This window comes from Herpailurus yagouaroundi, unplaced genomic scaffold (assembly GCF_014898765.1).
Source record: "Herpailurus yagouaroundi ecotype Mexico unplaced genomic scaffold, PumYag 205, whole genome shotgun sequence".
In the NCBI taxonomy this organism is placed as follows: Eukaryota; Metazoa; Chordata; class Mammalia; order Carnivora; family Felidae; genus Herpailurus; species Herpailurus yagouaroundi.
The window spans coordinates 5,471,174-5,492,411 of record NW_024412436.1 but is presented as its reverse complement, the minus strand read 5'-3'; the positions used below and the strand labels follow the sequence as shown (position 1 = coordinate 5,492,411).

The window sequence follows — 21,238 nt, the reverse complement described above, 5'->3', positions numbered from 1 at the left end:
ATAAATCCAACAAAAGAAGTGTAAGACTTATACAGTGAGAACTGCAATTTGCTGAGAGAAATTAAATAAAGTCTAAATAAACAGAGATGCTCCAGCTTCATGGTTTGGAAGATTGTTTTGTTTTTTGTTTTTCTGTGTGTGTGTGTGCGTGTGCGTGTGCGTGTGCATGTGTGTGTTTTGTTTTTTTTTGGTTTTTGGTTTAGTTGGTTTTTTGGGGGGGGGGTTTTTGGAGAGAGCGAGCATATGAGCTGGGAAGGAGCAGAGAGAGGGGGAGAGAGAATCCCAACATTGGGTTCGAGCTCATGAACTGTGAGGTCATGACCTGAGCTGAAATCAAGAGAAATCAAGAAATTTATTGAGCCACCTAGGTGCACCAAGACTCAGTATTTTTAAAATGACAGTATTCTCTAGGGTCACCTGGGTGGCTCAGTCAATTAAGCATCTGACTCTTGGCTTCGGCTCATGGTTTGTGAGTTCGAGCCCCAGATCGGGCTGTGTGCTGACAGCGCTGAGCCTGCTTGGGATCATCTCTCTTAGTGTCTCTCTGCCCCTACCCCGCTCACTCGTGCACGTGCTCGCTCACTCTCTCTAAATAAATAAAGAAAGAACTTTAAAAAATTGACAGTATTGAAAAAAAAGATGACAGTATTCTCTAAATTGATCTGTAGATCCAATATAATTGTAGTCAGAATTCTAGTAATTTTTTTTGCAGTAATTGATAAACTCATTGTCTGAAGTATATATGGAAGGGACCCAGAATAGTCCAAATTTGAAAAAGAATGAAGTTGGAGGACTTAAATACCTGATTTCAGAGCTTACTGCAAAGCTGTGCAATAAAGCCTGGATGCTGCTAGCATAAGGGCAAACAGTAGATTAACGGAACAGAATTGAGGGGCCGGAAACAAACCTTTAAATTTATATTCTGTTGACTTTTGACAAAGGTACCAAAGCAGTTCAGTAGCGAAAAGATACTCTTCACCACATGGTTCTGAGACAATTGGATATCCATATTCATGAAGATGAATTTAGATCCTTCCCAACACCATGCACAGAAATTAAGTAGAGGGGATCAAAGGCCTAAATGTAAGAAATAAAACTTCTAGAAAACAGGAGAAAATCTTTATGACTTTGGCGTAAGTTTGTAGATACAGGGCAAAGAGTTTGTAGATATAGCACCAAAAGCACAATTCATAGAAGAAAAGCAAATGATAAATTGGGATTTATCAAAAGCAAAATCTTCTGTACTTTGAGAGATGTTTTCAGAAAATGAAAAATCAAGCCACAGACTTGGAGAAAACATTTGCAAATCCTGTATCTGATAAAGAAGCATCTAGAGCATATGAATAACTCTTACAATTAAGTATTAAAAATATAAACAACCTCATTTTGTAAAAGGGCAAAAGATGTTAATGTGTATTATGCCAAAGAACATATAGAAATGACTAACGAGCACATGAAAAGGTGCTCAACATTTTTACTCATTAGAGAAATGCAAATTAAAACCATACTGTTTTGTACTCATTCAATGGCTATCATCAGAAAACCCCAAAATCACCAGTGCTCGCAAGGATGTGGAAAAACTGGAAATCTCATCCATTGCTGGTGGGAATGTGCAATCATACAGCCACTTTGGAAAACAGGGCGGCAGTGTCTTTATGAAGATTTTTAGATTTTTTTTTTTTTAAGTTTATTTCTTTATTTTGTAAGAGAGAGCAAGCCGGGTGGGGCAGAGAGGGAAGAGAGAGAATCCCAAGCAGGCCCCGCACTGTCTGGAGTCATCTTCCAGCCCAGGTTAACTTTGCTGCTGACATTGACTGGGACTTTCCGTGTATACACATGGGATTTCAGGAGAGTGACACTGAATGACCTGCCTGAAAGTGGCAGTGGAGAGTGAGGAAAAGCCTGTTGTAAGCCTTTGACCTCGAGATAAGGGGTCTTCTGGAAACGGAGGGTTTCAGCTTCTGAACTTTGAAAGGGAGGTAGTGTCCGTAGGTAAAATCAGGGTAGATAAGGTGCGACGTTGGGCAAGAAAAGGTTGAAAGTACACTGAAATGTCTTAGTAGTAGAAGAGAAAGGAGAGAAGACATTTACCTTTCTAAATAGAATCTGTTACAGGTGTCAAAGTGTGACTCTGCCCAACGTAGGACCCAGCCCTGCATCAGAGGCTCAGTGATAGAGTGATCAGATAGACTTAGAACTGTGAAAATAACGGAACCGTGATTATCCACGTAGACGTAGTTGTACTTAGGGACGGCAGCAATAAAGGAGGAATGGTATATATTTTTGAGAAGGGCAGAAAGAGGAGTAAATGCTCCCCTTTTGATTAGCAATGAGAAAGATATGTTTATCAGATTCACTGAGACCATGTAACACTTTTGTGCAGTAGTGTAGGGGGTGGGAAGAGTAGAGTCAATACTGAAATAGAGAGGTCTAATTTCCTCCCAGTTCTGTGATGTGTGAAAGCAACATTTCCTTAGAGTTAAAATGAGAAAAGAGTTGAATTCTAGGTGTTCTTAGTATCAACCAGAAGAAGGCTTGAAAATAGTCTTTTAGAAGGGCCAAACTGAATTTTTTAAGAGTCTTCTTGAGCTTAATGATGTATTTTATCACCAAAAAGTTACCTTTTACATTAAGATCTTTGTTCCAATGGCTTGAAATATTTGTTTTGATTGGTCTGGTTCTTCTATAATGTATCAAGTCTTTTATTCCTCACAGAAGTATTATCCTGAAAATTTATAGATGCTTTTTGAGTCCTCTATCCTGAGAAAATACCACTTAGGTCCTGCTTTATACATATATATGGTTGGTTATCTACTAGAACATAGTAAGTTTCAGTAAATTAAGTTCCGGCTAGTGAAGGCAGCCTGTGTTTGTGATATGTGGCATTGCTGATAACTGAAATAAAAGGGCCTGTTCTCTCTTGCCTCTCTAAATAGCATCAGAATTACAGCTCACTGGGGACGGCTGGCATCTTCCACTTTGTGGAAGGTTTTCTATCCTGTGACTGCCTTATGAGTCATTTCTACTTTAGGCAAAGAGACTTAACATTCTTTTCATCACACTTGCCTTTGTGACTCAACAAGCCTGACTTCTAGACGTATTTCAGACTTGTGCTACCCAATACGGCAGGCCCTTGCCACCTGTGGCTTTTAAGCACATAAAGTGTAGCTAGTTCAAATTGAGATGTGTTACAAGTATAAAATACACACCATTTTCAAAGACTTAGTATGAAGAAACACCAGTACTTTCTTGATACTGGTTTCATGTTAAAATGATAATATTTGTGGCTATATTGGGTTAAATGGAATATAATATTGAAAATAATTTAACCTATTTCTTCCTGATATTTTCAGTTGGACCCCTAGAAAGTTTTAAATTACATATTTGTTGTGTTTCTGTTGGACAGCATTGATTAAGTAATTCCAGTGAGTGTGTTTCAGTGATGATATTTGTAATGTCAATCAGTCGTTTGTATACAAATGTTTGTTGTTCTCCTTATAACAAAAAGAAATTTGGCATCTTGATTTTTTAAGGTCTCTCAACTAACAGTTTCCTAGAGCTTCATTTTTCATGCTTTTATGAGGTTCATAATATATTTGTATGTTACTGTTTCATGAATAAGAAAATATTTACCACAATAGGCTTTTGGAGAGCTGGTTTTTGTTACAGAATAACTACTTAGATTTTTCGGTGCAAAGAAAGCATCTAGACATAGGCTCTTAGTTATTTTCATACTATTTTCACATGTTATTATTGACACTTAGAAGAATATGTAACTTTTAGTTCTTCTTGCCTTCATTGTGTTGTTTTGATTTTTCTTTTTTTCTTTTAATTGTCTAATGTTCATTTATTTTTGAGAGAGAGAGAGAGACAGAACACAAGTTGGGGAGGGGCAGAGAGAGGGGGACACAGAATCCGAAGCAAGCTCCAAGCTTTGAGCTGTCAGCATAGAGCCCAATGCAGGGCTCGAACCCATGAACCACGAGATCATGACCTGAGCCGAAGTCAGTTGCTTAACCGACTGAGCTACCCAGGTGCCACAGTTTTTATTTTTCTATAGAGACAACTCTATACAAGTAGCTTTTTTGCTCATATGTTTCTTCCCCAGACCAGTTGTATTCCATAGTCAGAGCTGCTGTGATTCTTTATGTTCTGAATAAGAAATTGGACATGGAAATCTGTGTTCTCTCTTTCTTTCATGGCCGCTTTATTGCTCTTGCCTCTTAAACCGGGGTCCGTGGTTTTGGTTCTAAAGTGTTTGTTTTTGTGGTTAGTTTCCATAGAGACGCAAAACGAGGTTAATAAAGAAGGACACAGAGGTTCCTGGATGGGAGATTAGCTTGTTCGCAGTTGCGTCCAGAGCACCGTTCTTCCAGAAGCAGCCACCGAAGGGCGCTTTCTCCTCTGCTTCTCTCTGCAGGCACCACAGACAGCACCTCCAACAACACTGCCACCGTGATCTCCACCGCGCCGCCAGCTTCCTCCGCAGTCACGTCCCCCTCGCTGAGCCCCTCCCCGTCCGCCTCGGCCTCCGCCTCCGAGGCATCCGGCGCCAGCGAGACCAGCACAACGCAGACCACCTCCACTCTGTCCTCTCCTCTCGGCACCAGCCAGGTGATGGTGACGGCGTCAGGGTTGCAAACGGCGGCGGCCGCTGCCCTCCAAGGGGCCGCGCAGCTGCCGGCCAACGCCAGTCTCGCCGCCATGGCCGCCGCCGCGGGACTGAGCCCAGGCCTGATGGCGCCCTCGCAGTTCGCAGCTGGGTAAGGAGCCTTCGCACCTCGGTCACCCCCGAGAGACCGCTAGAAGTCAGTGCTCCCCGGAGTCGCTCGTAGGGGAGACCGTCTCCATCTGAAATGCATAAAGCAAGAGAAACCCTCTTTAGAGCCATCAGCTCTTTGGAATGGGAGGCTCTGGGGGGGTGCAAGGGCCTTCCTGCGGCCGGACTCCACTTTCTTAACGCTCGGGGAGGGCGGCCATCCTACCGTCATTTCCAGGTGAGGACGCGGAAACCAGGCCACTAGAGCTGATCTGCCCGAGCGGTGGGGCCCGGACGGAAGCCCACAATTCCTGGCTCACTCTTCTGCATTCTCCACCTAAGCTCTCTCAACAGTCTGCTTTCTGATTTTCAAACACGGACAAGATGCAGTCATAAGATCCCCAGTTTTTTATATTATCGAACAGGAAGGATTCCTTTTTCAATATGTGCCTTTCTCTGGCATCTTTTTGTTTTGTTTTGGGGGGGGGAAGAATGAGATAATTCATTTTTTTTTAATTTTTTTTAATGTGTATTTATTTTTGAGAGAGAGAGACAGACAGGACGCGAGCAGGGGAGGGACAGAGAGAGAGGGAGACACAGAATCTGAACCAGGCTCCAGGCCCTGAGCTGTCAGCACAGAGCCGGACTCTGTGGGGCTCAAACTCACAAACCATGAGATCATGACCTGAGCCGAAGTCGGGCGCTTAACCGACTGAGCCACCCAGGCGCCCCAAGAATGAGGTAATTCGAAGAAAAGTCAGCATGACTCTGCAGGTTTTAGGTTTTGTGTGGATCATATCCTCGTTTCGCTTTGTACAAGTAAGCATCAAAGAAGGCAGTAACCAAAGCTTATTCTCAGAAGGAGAATAACAGATATTTCCATGTACTTCCCCAGCTGCATTTTCCTTTTTCTTATTCCTTTGGGTGTATTGTCAAAATGACAGATGTGCCTACATTGTAACAAAGTGACTGCTCTTTTGGACTTTCAGAGGTGCCTTACTCAGTCTCAATCCAGGGACCCTGGGCGGTGCTCTCAGCCCGGCTCTCATGAGCAACAGTACACTGGCAACTATTCAAGGTCAGTAGAATTTTTCCCCTTACTTAGACCTTTGGGTTTGTTTGTTTGTTTGTTTGTTTGTTTGTTTTTAATGAGGGACGTTTGCTTTGCTAGAGGTAAAGGTGATGGGGAAAGGTGGTTGAATTGATCATGCTAACTTGAGGACCAAGAAAATGTCCTTGTGAAAAAAAGGACTTCTACAAGTCCTTCTACTTTCTACAAGAAGTATAGGTGTTAATTTGTAAGAACAGGAAATATGCTTAGTTTGGAATATTACAAAAAAACAAACAAAATAACAGGAATTGTTATGCTGATATTTATCTTATGTGAATAGACTTCGAGGCAGAATTTCCCCCTGATAAATTTATCTAAGTAGTCATCCAAGACCCATCCCCAGCTAAGCACCACCAAGATAAATTCCCCAGTCCCCAGCCCCACCCCCACATATGAGAGCCACATAGGAGAAGGTCCTATAAGGATTAACCTTGGAGCACATTATATAGACTTCAAGAGTACTTCTAATTGTTAGGTTCTGCCCTTTGTATATCCCCATCAGTTCAGAATGTATATTCTCTTGGATTGTCTCTTTTCCAAGCCCATTGGGTCTCTTTTGGCCTTCGCATGCTATCCAGTCTAAAATGGGTCTAAATCCATTCAGTCCGTATGTGAAGGGTTTGCCTTATTTAGCTTCTGAGCTTTATATGCTAAGATGCTATGTTACGTGACTCAGGAAAACAATTTGAGACATCACTATATAAATCAGAGAGAGAGAGAGAGAGAGAGAGAGAGTGTGTGTGTGTGTCTTAAAATGTGAATGGTTCATACTTAAATGAGAGCTCTTGGGGCCAAAAATATGCTCTTAGCCAACCTCAGTTAAGATTAGTGTTTCATGGATGGTATCTCTGCAGTATACTATAGAGAATATGAGTTACAGACAAACCTAAGACATGACTTAGATTAGATTATACTTCTGGGTTTCCTGGACCCAGTTTCAACGTGCCCCGCAACACCAAGCAAGCCTTGCAGACCAGCAGGGTATCTGAGACTTTAAACTTAACTCTGACACTGTCTACCTAGAGATAGCATCAGATTCCACAGGGTAAGGGTTCAGTCCAACAAAACCGTTCCTCCCTCCCCTTCAGACACCAGTGGTAAACCCAGGCTATTATTACCTATGCTTCTGACCAGCTACAGATTGGCGGTTCCAACAACCTTTTCCTTAGATTGATTCTGTTACTTGGCTACAGCGGCTCACAGAACTCAGGGAAACACATTTACCAGTTTGTTAAAGGATATGATAAAGTATGCAAATCAACAGCCAGATAAAGAGATACATAGGATGAGGTCCCAAACAGAGGAGTTTCTGTCCGCAGTGGAATTTGAGGTCTGGCTCAGTGGCACATAGAAGTATTCTGGTTCTCCAAGAGTGGAGGCTCTCCAGACAAGACCCAAAAGCTGTCCCCCTGGGTTTTTACGGAAGCTTCATGACACAGTCATGATTGACTAAGAAGGCATTGGCCGTTGGCTGAATCAAACTCCATGTTCCCCTCCCATCATGTGAGGTTGGGGGTGGGACTAAAAGTTCCAACCCTCAGATCACATGGTTGGTCCTAGGGGCAACCCGTCCCCGCCCTTGGGTGGCATCCAAAAGTCCCCTTCACTGATATCAAGACCCGTTTCATGGTTTTGGCTCTGAAGTGTTTTCAGGAACTGTGGATGTAGACCAGATATATCTGAGAAATACCAATTTGGTCATTCAGATGACTGAATACATATTTCTTCTAAATATATATTTCTAAATACTCTTTCTATATATATTAGAATGATTTTTTCTAATATATCATTAGAATGATTACCTTACATTATATTGACTTTCTCCTTGATGAAATCATATGTAAAATTGATGGTTAGAGCTGTAAACCTTTTGGTATACAAGGATTTCTTTTTGGCATGAGATTTGTGATAAATCACTTTTGCTCTTACATGAGGAAACCTCTGGGCTTTAGTGATGCTACAAAGGCAAATGCCTTCCCCAGGGCACAGCTGAGTATAGAACAAGTACTGTCTGGGAATATCTAGAACTCTTCTATGCCCCTGAACCTAGAATCTCAGAAAACTTAAAGCTGCACCAAATCTCACCGATCTGTGCTCTTTGTATGATCATGTCCAAGTCAGTCCCTCTAGCTTTCGTTATATATGAAATCAGCCAAAAGTTTTTAATCTAGATTTATTGGAATTTTACTTTTTCTTATTTTTTTTATTTTAGAGAGAATGTGAGCAGGGGAGAGGGACAGAGAGAGACAGAGAGAATCTTAAGCAGGCTCTGTGCCCAGCTCGGAGCCCGACGTTGGGGCTCTATCACATGACCCTGGGATCATGACCTGAGCTGAAATCAAGAGTTGGGTGCTCAACCCACTGAGCCACTCAGGTGCCCCCCCCCCACAACTGAAAAAATATTTATTAAGTAATGTCTACACCCAAAGTGGGGCTCTAACAACCCCAAGATCAAAAGTCATATGCTCTTCCGACTATGCCAACTGGGTGCCCCAGAAATAATGCCGTTAGAAACCCCCTCAAACCTACATGTGAAAATGTAGTTATATGGGTGGGAGGATATTGGAAGGGTTGCCAGATAACAGAAAAAGATACTAAATGAGAGTGCCAGTTATTTAAAAGTAAAGTTCGTTAATGCCTTCTGTGGAAGAGTAATCCGGGTGCTATAATGGAACAGCATTAAAAGAGCAATTCTCATGCGTGAAAGCAAGTCCCAACCTTAGATAACCCCCTGAGGCCACCGCGTCCATACATCTCTACTGCCCTCCTCATTCTCCTTTGTAGAAGTCCTAGGAATCAAATGTGATGCCTCAGCAAGTGAAAAATTAACTTCACCTTACACCGTATTTGGTAATATGTAATTATTTTAGAACTAAGGTCATTTTAGAAAGGTGGTTTTTATCTTGTCCATCGTACCAAAATGCTCAAATTTATCAATAATGCCAGTTAGTTTGATCAAAGCTAATTATATTTTAATGCCCCCATCACCGTAGCTAGTTTGTCTTTTGAATGGAAGAGGGTTCCAATCGGCAATCTTCATTAAAAACAAAACGACCAGATTTAAAAATACTTGCAGGAAGATGGAATAGGGTTGAGGTTCTGAGATGGCAGCGTAGCTCTGATTCATGAGACAGTTCTTAACTCTCCCCTCTCACCTGTCCTGCTTGTGCTCGTTAAATCAGTTAGAATTTCAGCCTATTTAGGTGCTTTCAAAAATCATAAGGAAACTTCGTTTGGTGACAGGATGGCAGTATGTGAAGAACACAAGTCAATTAAGGGCTGCACCGTTCCCACCTGGGCTGTAGGAAGCCTCAGCACCCTTGATGTGTTACTTGGCTTCTCTAGAATGGTTTTAACATTCTCTTTTCTGCCCGTTTGGGGGGGGTTTTGTCTGTAGCTCTCGCTTCTGGTGGCTCTCTTCCAATAACGTCACTGGATGCGACTGGGAACCTGGTATTTGCCAATGCGGGAGGAGCCCCCAACATCGTGACTGCCCCCCTGTTCCTGAACCCTCAGAACCTCTCTCTGCTCACCAGCAACCCAGTGAGCTTGGTCTCCGCCGCCGCAGCCTCCGCAGGGAACTCTGGGCCTGTAGCCAGCCTCCACGCCACCTCCGCGTCCGCCGAGTCCATCCAGAACTCTCTCTTCACGGTGGCCTCTGCCAGCGGGGCCGCCTCCACCACCACCACCGCCTCCAAGGCACAGTGAGCGGGGCCGCGCGGGGCCTGCCACCAGCCTTTGCCACCTGCCGCGCGAGTGGCCTGCCAGCCAGGCTGAGACTGAACAATGTGATTGGCTTCCTCTTGCCATGTTTCAACAGCAAGCAAGGGAGAGAAGGGAGAAAAGGAGAAAAACGCCTACCAGAGGAAAAAAAAAAAAAAAGGATGGAGACAGGACAACATTTGCCTAATTTTGTAATAAAACACTGTCTTTTCAGGATTGCTTCATGGATTGGAGAACTTTCTAACCAAAAATTAAAAAAAAAAAAAAAACCAAAAAAAAAAAAAAAAAAAAAAAAACATAAGTGAAAGGACTACTTATCATTTCCAGCAGTAATGATGACAAGTTAAGGTGGGTTACCAATTCCGTTTATGAAAGGGTTTTTTTTTTTTTCTAAATTTCTTTTTTTTTTTAAAAAAAAAAAAAAAATCATTTTTATGGGTCTGTTGTACAGGCCAGTAAGTCATAACAAGGTGTTTATAATCGTATCCATTGTGTTGGGGGTTCCTTTCTTAACTGGTACAATTTAGGCAGGCCTGTATTACTGTATCTCTATTATTATTGTTGTTGTTGTTATTGTTTTTTATATATATATATAGTTTGGACATGTTTATCTCTTGCTCCTGGATCCTACTTCAGTGAGCTCCCACACTGTGGGGAGGGAGGGTTTGGGGGTAAGGGGAGACTTACGTTCTTAACTGCGGGGAATGTTCTTGCTGGTTTCCTTATCCTTGATGACTCTTACAGAGGTGCTAGAAAATTATTTTCTTTTGCCACTTATGCAAGAGGCTTGGTGCAGAAGCTGATGGCAGTGTGTGCAAACACTCCCGCTCCACACACGCCCCCTCCCCCATCAGGTGGTGCCTTCGGAGCACTTTTGTGTAGGAAGCAATTCCTGCTGAACTGTAGCTCTCACTCACCCCGGATCATTGAATGACCCTGAGGCCCAGATCCTGCGGTGCACCGGGGCGGCGTCTGCCGTCCGTGGAGACGGCCGCGTGTGTCGCAGGGCAGGATCTGGTTCCGAAGAGCAAAGACTACTGCAGACACCTGACTTGGTGGTTCTCCTGATTCCCTGTCTCCTGAGAAATGCTCCTACTGTTGGTGTGTTTGTTTGTTTGTTTCCATTTTGTGAACGTTTTTCATTCAAACTTCCTTTCATTTACTTGGCAAAGAGCGAATTGACTTCTTGAAATCGGGAAGCTCCTCCCTTCTGTTGTGTTCTGAAGGAACTCCCCTAGACTGTTGCCATCGGGTCTGTATCCCCCAAAGAGGTGTGATGGGAAGGGTCTGAGGCTCCCACCTTTTCCGGTGGCCGCAGACTTCCTTTTCACTGGACGACGTGTAAATTCCTCTAACCTTAAGACTCTCCTTGCTTCCCTGACTGGAGAATGCACTTCCTAGCTGGGCACGGGGTCTTAGAACCTTTGAAGGACTTTGAGCAGGAACTTTGCACACACCTCAAGTGTCTCCTTGGTTTATGAGTGACGCTCCAGCTCGGTAGGTCAGAACGGCGATACACGTCTCGCTATACGCTGTAGAAAGTGATTAGCTTCCGGAATTGTTTCTAGACGATGTAAATGAGCCCGTCGAAAGGAAGAGTTTATGGAAGTAGATGAAGAGGAATGAGGGTAACTTGGAAATTCCATTCCCCTTTGTGTCAGCGTACTATTATGATGTTTTGTCTGTACCAAAACATTTCCCGGACGACTGGATCACTGCGATGCGGCTCGTCTGAGCCCCCCCGCCCCTTATTGGAGATCAGGTTCCCGTTTGGTATCTGTGGCTGCCTGCTTTTATCTCCAGTGGCCCAAGACTGCACTTTCCCCCCTTTCGAGCTAGGGTCTGAGAGAGAGTGGACAGGTCGTTTTCGTTCTGATTGCTCTGCTTATATCCCCAAGAGAGCTTGGAGTCTGTGTGTGTGTCTCTTCACGGTGTTGGGAAAGGCAGTGATACAGATACAGCGTGTATTTTTGTGTGTGATCGTCCAAGTGGGAGACAGGCACCTTAATATTAAATGGCCAGAAACGGATTTAGTCCCTTTGTTAATTTTTCTTTTGTTGCTTCTGTCTTCCCGTTTTATTTCACGGAGTATTTAATTATCAACCTAAATTTCCTCTTCTCACCGTTCACCTTCCCTAAAATCCCTCCAAAATCAGTGAACTGCAAGCAGGGAAACTAACAAATAATGTCCATCCACCTTTTTTTTAATGTGTGGTGTGTTTTTTTTTATGTTGTCGTTTTTTTGTTTGTTTGTTTTCTTTTTTTAACTAAGCTTGAACCAAAGTCAATTTTTAGCAAGCTGCTGTACTAATGGACTAGTTTATAACGTGCATTTCAGACACATTGAGGAGATAGATGCTACTGACAATTTCTTTTTTCATTTGTCTTTATTTTATATAAAAGTTGCTGCTTGTTTTAATCTTTTATGTTGGTTAATTGTAATATCCTCTGGGCAGACATTAACTTGATTTTAACTAGTGTATTTAGTTCGGTGTGTAAATAGAATGGCAGTGTCGGTTACTAATTTTTCTCCTCTCCATCTTCTCTGATGTTGTTCAGTTTCATCTTGTATCCCAACTTGACATCTCTAACTTTAGTCTGTGCAAATGGTTTTAGGGCTGTCACTAATGGTAGCTGCCCATTATAATGAGTCCCTCCCCTGGGAGTGGTAAGTTAGGAGGAAGGATTCAGGGAGGGAAATGCTGATACCCACCGTCCCAGATTAGAGGTTATAGCATTAATTTCCCAAAACTGCTGCCAAAGGAAGTGTGGAGTCCTAAGAGACTCAAACCCAGTGGATTAAAAGGAAGGGCAAAGAAAGGCTGTGCTTGTGTGTGTGTTTTCCTGTGTGGTTCAAAAGATGCTCCCGCTCCTAAACAAGGTTCACCAACGGACTTTAATGTTTTAAAGATACTAAGCTTTAAATGTCAGGACGATGGGCTTCTATTCTCTGCCCTGTGTTCTCTAGTCAGCCTGGGATAAGGGGATTCTGCCTTTTCGCGTGTGTGTGGATCACTTCATGAGGATAAACCTTAAACCAGCATAAAAATCCGTGCTTAAAAGAAAGAAATCCTTAGACAGAGGTAACATTTAAAAATTTTCTCGTTCTTTTCTTATTTAAAGACAAGTTGTAAAACGAAAGGTACATTTGTACATGTACACAGGAAACACTAAAACAGTTTGTTGATAGGTATTTAGCTTAAAATCACTCCCCACCACCATCCCTAGACATTTTGCTGATCATACGGCTTCATGACTCAACCTTGAGTCCTTTTTGACTTTATATTATAGTTATCATCTCAAGAAATGCTTTTTGAATTGAGTGAATCTCCTAAGCTAAGGTACTCAGACTTGACTTTGAACCACCTTATATGGGAAAGTCTGGAAATTAAGGGGGCCATTGGACCAAAAAGAGGTGTTTGGTAGTTTCTGCATTTCTAAGCGGTTGGGCCGGATGGGTCATCAGAACTCATTGTCCATTCTTCTTCTCCCCGCGGGGCGCCCGCCTCCATGTTTATGCAGATTTTATTTCCTCCCTGAATTTGGTGAATACATACTAAACCAAAGACTAATTCTGAATGCATTTATAGTGATACTATATTTCTGTATTTGCCCATGGTAATGGGCCCTCCCCAGGGAGTGGTGAATGTAATTGAATCCTGCTTATCACAAGCAGTGCAATTTGGTCATGAACTTTATTTATACCCTGTGTGAATCTGAAGGACAGAGCAGAAAGACCTAGAAAAGGGCTTCTTATTGGAACAATATTATTGTTCCTGATTTAAGAAATAAGTTGAGTGCTATATATTAGTTTCAATGTTTCTGAATTATATAAGCAGCTTTTTAGAATTAAAAAAAATGTTCACCTCTATTACCTGACACAATACACGCTTCCTTTTATTTATCTGATAAGAAAGACCAATACCATCCCAATTCACTCAACTTATTACTCAAGCAACGGAACCAAAGGAATCCAACTTTCATTTTGTGTAGGACCATACCTATTTGTACTTCATGGTAGCATTATTAGAAGTTAACGATCCTTTTTTTTTTTTTTTTAAGGGAAAATAAGGTAAATTAAAAGACTTTTTGTGAGATGCTCATGCTGTTTTGTTCTACATAATTCATTCATTGTTGGGGGGGAAAAAAAAGCACAATTATACCTCTTTTTTATGTTATTTTGCCCTGTTATCCCTCATGTATTTGGGAAGATGGGGGAATCTTGTCTGTATTATCCAGAAGCACAGATATTTTCTTGACACAAGATTTAAGGTCAGCCCAATCTTTAACATTAAATTTTCTCTTTAAATTGCTGGGAAGGCTGGATACATTTGCATATATAGGAAATCATATTTGTAGATATTTGAAGCTCCAAACCCTGATAGTAAACATTGCAGTCAGTGTATATAATAAACGTACAGAAGAAACTCTTTGTAGTTCATAGTCTACAGTTGTTCCCAACCCATGTCATCCTCCCCAAACTTTCTTCACCGAGAAAAAAGTAAACCCGTTGAGATAGGAAGAAAAGGGAGAAGTGCCAGCCGGGAGACGTCCGCGTGCACCGAGCCCCAGGGCTGGTGGGTAGCGCTGGTGGGGAGCTGGTGGGGAGCTGGTGGGGAGTGGCGCCTCCCCAGACCTCCTGCTGGCAGTATCCGCCGGGTCCCCTACGGGCACCCCAGAGGCCAGTCTACGGTTTGATAACCTTCAGTCGAAGAAGAGCCTCAACAATTCATGATGAGGTGTTGGCCAAATTCTTTTCCATCGATTCAGCATCTAAAATTGATGAATTTAAAGTTTATTCTCCAAACCATGTGTATTGCAGCTGAAAATATTAAAAGACCGTCCATGCTACCAAGAAAATGGCTCTCAAGACCTGAAATTTAAAGTTATTCAAATGGGCAACAGTTGATGGATTCATTTGATCATAACCATTGATGAGTTCATTTTGTATATGCGTATAAAAAGCATTTAATGTGTGACACTGTTCATCTAATCATAGCCCTGGCCATTTTGAAGTCATTTTCAGTCTTAAAACATTTTGAAGGTGACACTTTAAGATGGTAAATCTTTCTTGGCATTTACCTTCATTTTTGAGAAGGAAAAAGAATCTTTGCCATTCTTTTAAGAAAAATAACTAAGATCCGCTATTAGGCAGGTTGGCATAATGGCGCACACAGTACAAATAAATGTGAGCTTGAACAGGAGTAGGATAAATAAACCGCTTTTATCATTAAAAGCTGATACCAGCCCTGTTCTGCCTCACTCTGTCGTTAATCCAAAGAGATTAAATGGGACACCCCGGAGATTTCCAGTAAGATAATTGGAGAGGATTTCATCAGGAAGGCAGAGAATGTGGTGTTTCTCAGATTTGTCCAGTTTATACCCAGATTTCCATATGGTTTGTGAGCTGTTGCTTTCTTCTAATTGTCCTCATTCGTGAAGCACTTAGGCCCTTGTTTTGGCTCTTCTTCTCTCCGCCTTTTCTAATAGCAGTAATTGAGTGAATCCTACTTTGATTCTGTGATCTGGAGCGCCTTTCAGCCCCCTCCTCCTCTTCCTTTTCTTTTTGAATGGTGATACCTTAATCTGTGAGGGTAACGCTGGTGGGTAACAGCTAGCTTCTGGCACCTTCATAAAATACCTCAGCGTAGCTTAGCATTGTTACAGACCTGGTTTTAATCTAAAAACCAAAAAAAGAAAAAAGAAAAAAACCTTTATAAATAGTGGAAATAATTCTAGCTGTAGCATTTAGTTGAACTGATGTTTATTACGGTTGATAAACATGATTGATGCTGTATGTATTTGGGATCCTGTTTATAGGTTACAATTTATAGGGTTAGGGAGGGTTGGGTGGGGAGAGGAGAAATTGATTATGTTAGAAGGAAAATGTTGCTCATGTGTGTTTGTGTTTCCTCGTATCTGTCTTGCCAAAGGAAACTTGATTATCTCTGCAGTGGGTTTGGGATTCGTCGGCCTCTCCGTGGTTTGACCTGCACTGCAGCGTGTGGGTTACACATGGGCGGTGCTTTAGCTTCAGGGTCCCCTAAGGCATGTGTGCCCCTTCCTGTGGCCACCCTTGCCCCCAGACCCTGCCAGTCCCTCCTAAGCATTCATTACCTCTCTGTGTGGCAAGAGCTTGGGCGAAGGACGCGTGTGTGGACATCCATCTGGGTGTGTGGTTGAGAAACGGAGGCCGAAGCAGGCATGCGCCGTCTCATTCGGAAAGGAAAGACAAGTGCTGCATCCTCAACTAGGAAAACTAAAGCGGAACAGGTTCTTTTTGTCGCCCTCTGTCATGTTGGCAACATTGCAAAGCCCTCCTTCCTTTTCTCATGCCAAGGCTAATTCCGTCTAGACCAAAAATGCGAACAGAAGTAAAACCGACCCGAGCAGTTGAAAGCCAGCCTGCTTGCCTCACGCGTGTGATAAGGCGTGACCTCTGGGGACTGGCAGGTTGGTGAGACTGAGGAGAGCGGTGTTCCTGGTGGGAATGTGGGTGAGAAATGCCGGCTTGGGAAATGCCAAAGCACCCTTTCTGCCCGTACTCTGGGACAGACTGCCGTGGCTCTCCACGTTCGGGTATGGACTCTGCCTCCAGAAAGGTTATTTTTAAATAAACCATCCGTCTCACCGAACCCGAGTGGGATTTGGTTTAGGTACCAAAGACACTGCTATGTCATTGTTGAGTCTTCTTACGTTTTCAAAACAGGCAGAGAGAATAGGAGTGAAAGGCTGAGATTTGGAAAGGCTGTACCTATGTCTCTTTCCTTTTCCTCTCCCCTCTTTTCTCTCCTCCCTTACCCACATTTCGAAGGAAGTCTTGGTTGTCCTGGCTTCGGAAAAGAGATGAATTTTGTTTCGCTCTGCTGGCTCTGTAAAGACGGGTAGAGTTGCTCAGTGTAGCAGTGATGTTCTTAGAATTGCTGGCAAATCGGGGGGCGGGGGGGGCGTAAAATATGGGGGTAGAGGGTTTTTTTTTTTTCTTTATTTCCCTTTATCTAACACTTATAAATAGAACCAGTACAGCCTGTTTGAGTTCAGATGATCCCTAGATGTGCTATCTCTGTTCTGTCACTTAAAAAGGATAAGCATTTTCAAGAGCAGGATTACATGGAAAACCAAAACTCCTTTATCCTCCCAGGGAGCTGTATTGTTCCAGAACGGTTTTATACATGGGTTCTAGGGAGTTGAGAAGTTCATTGTCTTGGTGTATTATTGATGGGACGGACACAGAAAGGGAGAGAGGGAAAAGACATTTATTACTCTCTTAATATTCCGTCAAAAATTGATCAGGTTGCAGAACTTCATGAAAGCTTTATTAATAATCTGTTCTGACATTATATAAAAGTGGTATTAATATTGTGTGACCTTTCAAAGCGCTAGATAGGTTTGTAAGTAGGTGATAGGGATATTGAAGATAAGAGCACTTGAAGCAGAAGTTACGGGAAACAAGGTGTGCGTGATGGAACACCACTTTGAGCACGGGTCGCGGAGGGCAGGCGCGGTGTCTGGTTCTTTCTGTGTCGCTGCATCTGCCCCCTCTCGGCCCGGGGCTCCAGCCCCCCCCCCTCCCCCGGCACCACCTTCTAGTTCAGACCCAGGACACTGTCAAAAAGGTCAGACCCCGAAAGTTAATTTACTGTAAAAAAAAAACATTGAGGTCTGCTGCAAAGTTCCCCCGCGTTTTCTTTGTTTACTTGCTCATCCTTGTTTTAAGTCAGCCCCAACCTTACAAAAGCAGCTTTTAAGGCTTCTTTCATAACCTGGCAGCAGCATTGAGTTCTCTAACGTTATATCCCAAAGTCTGCAGGCAGACAGCCGGATACAGTGCCGTGTGAAAGATGAGACCTCCAAACACTTCTTTAAAATTAGAATCTCCTTCGAATGAAACCGTGAAAAAGGACAGAGCCCCGTGGAGGGAAGGCCGTGCCCCCCCCCCCCACCCCCGGCCCCCGGCCCCCGGCCCCCTCCCGCCGTCCGTGAGTCTGACAACGCAGCAGGAAAGGAGATGCACTTTCAGAGGCTGAAACGGAGGGGGTTCTGTCAGGAAAGGCCCTAGCTGTAGGCGTGTGGGGATGCCACGTCTGTGGCGCTCGCCCTGCCCAGGTCTGCAGAAGGCACGGAACTTTTCTAAGAATCGAGTGGACCGATGCCAGCCCGGGTGTGTTTAAAACTGCAAATGTTGGGGGCGGGCGGTGGCGGGGGGGGGGGGGGGAGAACTTTTCGGGGGGGGCCCCCCGTTGGGGGCGCCGCGGCGGCGGGGGGGGGGGGCCCCCCCCCCCCCCCCCCCCGGAGACGGAGGGAGAGGCAGACGGACTTCTCCCGAGGCTTCTCCCGTCCGCCTGGGCGCATTACTCAGTCCCGGGAGGGAGGCCTCCCGCGTTAGCCGCGTCAGACTCGAGTTCCTCCCTCTATGGTAATAGCAAAGGCTGGGTGAGTAAGGGTGGCGCTTCCGCCCACCCCAAGTCCAGGACTGTCGTATACCTCATTTCTAACTCGTGATTGAGTAACTTGCTGTAGCTTTCTCAACCCTCCAGAGTTGCCAAGTCCGCCCCCCCTCCTCTAAGTAACGTTGAACTCTGGCCTATAGCACCACAGGACCTGCAGCCTAGGGTGGGACCTCCTAAAGCCTCTGAATGTCGCTGCTGAAAAGCTACTGCAAACCGAGGGCAAATTGCAATCTTCTGTTTCTTTTCGTTGCAAGGGGGTCTTCGCAGGTCTCTCAACATCCGCTCGCCCTGCCACCCTGTCTCCGGGGGCTGGCCAGCTCTCCCCGCCCCCGCCTGCTGGGGTGGGAGCGTCCTGTCCCCCTCTGCGGCCTCAGGGTTCTGCTCATTTTCAGGACTTTGGGTGGAAGGGAAAAAGACACCAAAGGCTCCTTTAAGCTGACTGCTGCATACACATTTCACTTTTTTTCCTTTGTCATGACCAAAAAAATAATAATAATAAATCCAAATATTTAAGTTTTTATTATTATTAATATTATTATTATTTGACAATCTTGTATCCGACGGGCTCTTTAGAAGCTGCATCCCCAGCCCTTTCACCTTTTCTTTGAATGTAGTTCCCAGCCTTCAATTCCCACCCCCAGTGTTGAAAGAAAGCTTTGCCAGGTCTTACTACTGCTGCTATAAGCCAGGGGAGGGTGGTTTCTTTGTTTTGTTTTGTTTTGTTTTGTTTTTTAAATTTCCAGCCAAAACCAAAGATTCCTTAATGATTGTATAAACTCAAAACAAACAAAAAAACCAAAGAAAAGAGAAGTCTTCAGCATCAATCCAGTCTGTGGCGTCCTGGCATTTAGAGGAGTGAGGCTAGGGGTGGGGGTGGGGGGCTGTGACCCACGGGAAGGGCAGGGTGGGGGGGGGGGTCTTTTTTCCATTTCTCTGGGTTTGCAAGGTGGGTTCCCTGTCTTCGAAGCTTGGCCCTGGCCAACCTGTGAATGTGCCGTGGAACAAATTGGCATTTCAGATTTTCCAAAACAATAAAAAAGCCGCCATCGCCGTGATGAGCCACCCCCCCAGCAACCACGGTCACCACAGGGGCTTTTAGCACGGGGGAGCTGGGAGGCCAAGGCCTGCTGCCGGGCCGCCGGACCCACAGAGTGGGGGGACGTTGAAGACTGGTGCAGGACTGGCTGCTCTGCTGGGTGCTTGGACCTCTGGGGTCATGACAGTGAGTACACGCCAAGGTGCCCTTCTGAGCCTTTTCTTCTCTCCTTTACTGGAACTGCTTGGAAGTGGCTCTGCCCTGTTTGCGAGAAAACGTGCAGAATGATCATCGAGCTTGTCGTTTCTCCTTACCGTAGTTGGTTTCCTTTCTGCAGCACCACTGTGCAACTATGCATTGTATTTCACAACCTTTGTGCTAGGTAGATGCCTGTGACTTTTTAACTCGGGGGTGGGGGTGGGGGGGCTTGCAAATGAAGGAACTTTTTACATGGATCTTTTTAATCTCAGTTGATTGGGGGCGGGGCGGGTATTTGGTTCTAGGGTCATACAAGCTCTATCCCAAAGCAAAATCCAAATGTTAATAATATTAGCCTGATGCAGATACCAAAGATGATTTCTTTCCTGCAGAACCTTAGACTTGTGTATTAAGTACGATTACCCAGCACTTGCATTAGTGTAACCTCAGTAATTCCAAAGCTTAGATGTATATTTTGGTATATTTCTGGGATATTAAAAGAAAAAAAATGTCGTTTAACTTCTTGTTTGTTTCAGTGTAATGCTCTTAAAGTCATAGCATGAAAATAACTGAACTGTCCTATTCTTAGTAGTTTGAAATAATAGTATTTTTGTATGTTTTGGGTGTGTCTATGTATGTATTAACATAACAGTTTTCACTGCCTAGGTGTTCATAATAAAAAAGAAAATGAAAAAGTTCTGAGTGTACATAATATTCAGTAATAAACTTCCACCGGGTTCAATTTGGATTGCATATTTGCTGATTACCGTTCCCGACAGGGATTTTGTTTTGTTTTAAACAGACCGTGATCGTGTTTTCCTAAAGATGCTTTGGGTTTTTTTTTTTTTCTCTTTCTCTGTCTTTAAATATCTTAACTCCCCCCACCACCACCACCTTTCTCTTTTCTTCCTTTGACTTTTTTTTTTTTTTTTTTTTTTTTTTTTTTTTTTTTTTTTTTTCTTTTTTTTTTTTTTTTTTTAAATATTGATTCAGGGGTGTTTTTCCACTGTTGTCGAGGGAGGGTCATAAGGGGTATTGGCCCCTTGGCCTCCCAAAACTTTTGTTTTATGTACTTAAGTTTAAAATGTGAGTTTGAGTTCTCTTTTGTGGAAACTTACGATGTGGTGTAAATGATTCTTTCCAAAATTGTCCAGCAGCTTTAATGAGGCAGTGACAATTTCTAAGTAGTTGATTGGGAGTCCTTTTACATTTCTCCTTAGGTAACTTTGCAATCTGGGTGGCTCTTGTATAGCCTCACTGCCCCAGAGTGCCTGGTTAGCCATTTCCCCTCGGATAGGAATGTTTTGTAAGAATCTGCTGATAACCTGGATTTCGGGGGCCCTTGTTATCCGGGTCCCTGGGAAACACACGTTTTCTGGATTTTGAAAACCCAAAACGCAAGCAACTTCACATTTTGGGGAACTAGCTGATGTGCCTCCCGAGGCCTGAGGAGGTGGTGGGGAATATGAGCGGTGCTGTCTCTTTAAAAGTGCCCTTTATATGATTCCCCCTCCTGGGGCCTCCCACCGGGGCTGTAGGCTTGGGAGAGATTGCGTAGGTGACAGTGAATCAGAATGAAATGGTAGGTTTTGTGTAGATGCATTTGTCTGCTGTAATTTTTATATATATATTAAACTTACTGTAACTGTACAGTTCGTTTCTGTTGTAAAACATCATTAAACCATTTTCCAAGTGTTTTCACATTGTTGGAGTTTCCTTGCACTTGTCGTGTTGGTATTCTGGACACTTCCCGCACACAGACCGTCGCATAAGCCTTCCCGTGGGTCTTTTCCAGGAGGGGCTCTCAGGGGTCCCAGGCACTGGAGGCACCTTGGTTCCTAGCCCACCCCCACCCTGGGTCCCACCGCCCACTTCCTCCTGTGTCCCCTGGAGTGCTGTGGCCGCCACACCTCTCTCGCTCCCCAGACCCTGAGGGTTCAGGGTCGTCTCCTCGCACCCCA

At 43.9% G+C, this 21,238-nt stretch overlaps 1 protein-coding gene and 1 long non-coding RNA gene across 4 annotated transcripts in view; one reads left to right on the top strand and one right to left on the bottom strand.

Moving 5' to 3' along the window:
• POU2F1 (POU class 2 homeobox 1) overlaps positions 1–13,735 on the top strand; it is a 91,306-nt gene extending 77,571 nt beyond the window's left edge. For both annotated transcript variants that reach the window (XM_040451773.1, XM_040451772.1), the window contains exons 14-16: positions 4,421–4,763; positions 5,749–5,837; positions 9,268–13,735. In XM_040451773.1, the coding sequence (XP_040307707.1) occupies positions 4,421–4,763; positions 5,749–5,837; positions 9,268–9,578 (743 nt within the window). In that variant the 3' untranslated portion in view covers positions 9,579–13,735. The remainder of the gene's footprint in view (positions 1–4,420; positions 4,764–5,748; positions 5,838–9,267) is intronic.
• Positions 8,334–19,704, bottom strand: LOC121015080 (uncharacterized). 2 transcript variants are annotated; one of them, XR_005783614.1, is made up of 3 exons: positions 19,591–19,704; positions 16,857–16,859; positions 8,334–8,344 (listed from the first exon to the last, which is right to left on the bottom strand). It is a non-coding gene; the product is annotated as an uncharacterized LOC121015080 (long non-coding RNA). The 2 variants fall into 2 exon arrangements; XR_005783613.1 differs by lacking the exon at positions 16,857–16,859 and adding an exon at positions 10,958–10,961 and having other exon boundaries at positions 19,591–19,702.
• Between the last annotated feature and the right edge of the window lie 1,534 nt (positions 19,705–21,238).